The 1,852-nt window shown below is 40.1% G+C and overlaps 1 protein-coding gene across 1 annotated transcript; it reads right to left on the bottom strand.

Annotated features, from left to right (window-relative positions):
• Positions 1–650: 650 nt before the first annotated feature.
• Positions 651–1,496, bottom strand: LOC116246213 (transcription factor MYB117-like). The gene is made up of 2 exons (XM_031617961.1): positions 1,299–1,496; positions 651–1,113 (listed from the first exon to the last, which is right to left on the bottom strand). Exons 1-2 carry the CDS (start codon positions 1,480–1,482, stop codon positions 821–823), a joined length of 477 nt encoding a protein of 158 aa, XP_031473821.1. The 5' UTR covers positions 1,483–1,496; the 3' UTR covers positions 651–820.
• Between the last annotated feature and the right edge of the window lie 356 nt (positions 1,497–1,852).

Here is a 1,852-nt window from a genome sequence, read left to right as displayed (position 1 = left end):
GTTTGTTGCGATGAAAAATACACACGTACAGCCGATTGTTAAAGTGTCAAAATGTAATATTAGTTTAGATGGCCACAACCGACTATTTTTTTAATTTGCTCTTTATTTAAGGTAAAGAACAACTGTGGATTTCACTTTCTCTTGCTAAACTAAGATCATGTTTCAATCTTAAAAAATTCTCATGGAAATTGAGTTTCGATGTTAAATTGCAATTGTTAATGTGGGCCAAGAAAATTGAAATTTATTGATGTTGGGTTTTCAATTTTTTTCTTATTGTGTTAGTCATTGTGTTGCTATTTTTAGATTGGAAACCACGTCAAACAAACACGTATTTGTAAACCTGTGGACCGGAAACAAATAAAGAATCTTAAATACTTGCATGTATGGTTGACAGACCACAGCAGTCTCCAACTTCTTTCCTTTTGTCTACGAAATTTACCTACATGGAGAAATCCCATGATTTTTCATTCAGGATTTTGGTTTTCTCAGGGTTCTCTGCTCCCGATCACATAACAATCCATGCATGCAAATATGCAAAAAAAGTGAAATATGCAGGAATAATTATATTATCATTAGTAAAATTGTTTAGCACTAGCAGTTCAAGAACTACAAAGAGGCTGTCCATTGAACTATGAACAGAAAAGCTGGGAAAAGGGACTAAAAAAAAGATTAAAAAAGCTCAAGAGATAGAGAAAGACTTGGCATTGCTTCAAAAAAGAGAAGAACTACAACTCTTGGAAAGAAGCAAAATTAAGTCCCAACACCAAGAAAGTCTATGAATCCAACATTCTTAATCATGGTGCAGGACTCCTCTGGTTCCTCACTGTGGCTGTTGATAACCCTGAACTTTTTGCGGACCAGCAGAGCTCTCCCCATAGCGACTCAGTTCATTCATGGTTGTCACTCCATTGCTGCTCAGATCAGCAGCCTCTTCGTCTGTGGAAGGCTTGGTTAGGAAGTTGCTCATGGTGATGTCCCCAGTGCTGCTGCGGATGAAGTTGTGATACCTCCTCTTCCCAAAGAGGCGGGCATTGTCTTCCTCCTCCTCTGAAAAGGGCCTCCTGTTAAGCCTATGGTCTAAATGATTAAACCACCTGAACCTGCAGCTTTTATCTACAAGCAACAACAAACCCCAGAAAAGAGAAAAATTCAATATTGGTATCCTGTGCTTGATCATGTTGCTGATTTCAACACTTGTTATTGAAGTTCATAAAGGAAGAAGAAAAGAAGATGAAGAATACCAACTTCTGCAAGAACTTTTGCAAGAGAGAGAGAGAGAGAAGTTCAACAGCATGTACCTGAGCGACCTTGGAGTTTCTCTGCGATGGAATTCCAATTCTGAGGGCCGTATTGCTCCACGAGCTGTCTGAGCTTTTCGTCCTCTCCTGGCCTCCAGTGGCCGCGGCGACGTGCCTTTGCCTCCTCTAAGTTGGTAGTGGCGGTGGTGCCGGTGCCGGTAGTGACTGAAGTTGCCTCGTCCATCCTTGACGACCTCAATCGACTCCTCAATTCTTCATCTCTCTCTGTACCTTCCTCTTACTTATAGAAGTTAGAGAGAGAAAGAGAGAGGTCATGTTAGTGTAGTTTAGGGGTCACTTTTGTTGGTTCTGCACGATATGAAGGCGCAGGACCTTTTTCGTAAATGAGTTGTAGCATTTCTAGTAAAAAAATTATTACTTCATGACTAGGATCTTAATGGGTGGAAAAGATCCTATTTCAATCCAAAACCACATCCATTTTGTAGGATCCGGTAAGAGAAACTGATTTGGATCCTAATCCGATTCATTAATTAAAGAGTTCCAATGACCGATGTGATCAAGAGCGGATCTGAATCTATTGTCTTATCATTGAC

The sequence above is a fragment of the Nymphaea colorata genome, chromosome 1, assembly GCF_008831285.2.
Source record: "Nymphaea colorata isolate Beijing-Zhang1983 chromosome 1, ASM883128v2, whole genome shotgun sequence".
NCBI lineage: Eukaryota > Viridiplantae > Streptophyta > Magnoliopsida > Nymphaeales > Nymphaeaceae > Nymphaea > Nymphaea colorata.
The sequence above is the reverse complement of the archived record's forward strand: the minus strand, read 5'-3'. Positions and strand labels throughout refer to the sequence as shown.

Bases quoted from the DNA above. Each gene is read 5' to 3' on its own strand.
- LOC116246213 (XM_031617961.1), bottom strand. From the start codon at position 1,482: ATGGACGAGGCAACTTCAGTCACTACCGGCACCGGCACCACCGCCACT. The intron at 1,114-1,298 runs GTACATGCTGTT...TGTTGCTTGTAG, and splicing joins GAAACTCCAAGGTCGCTCAG to ATAAAAGCTGCAGGTTCAGG.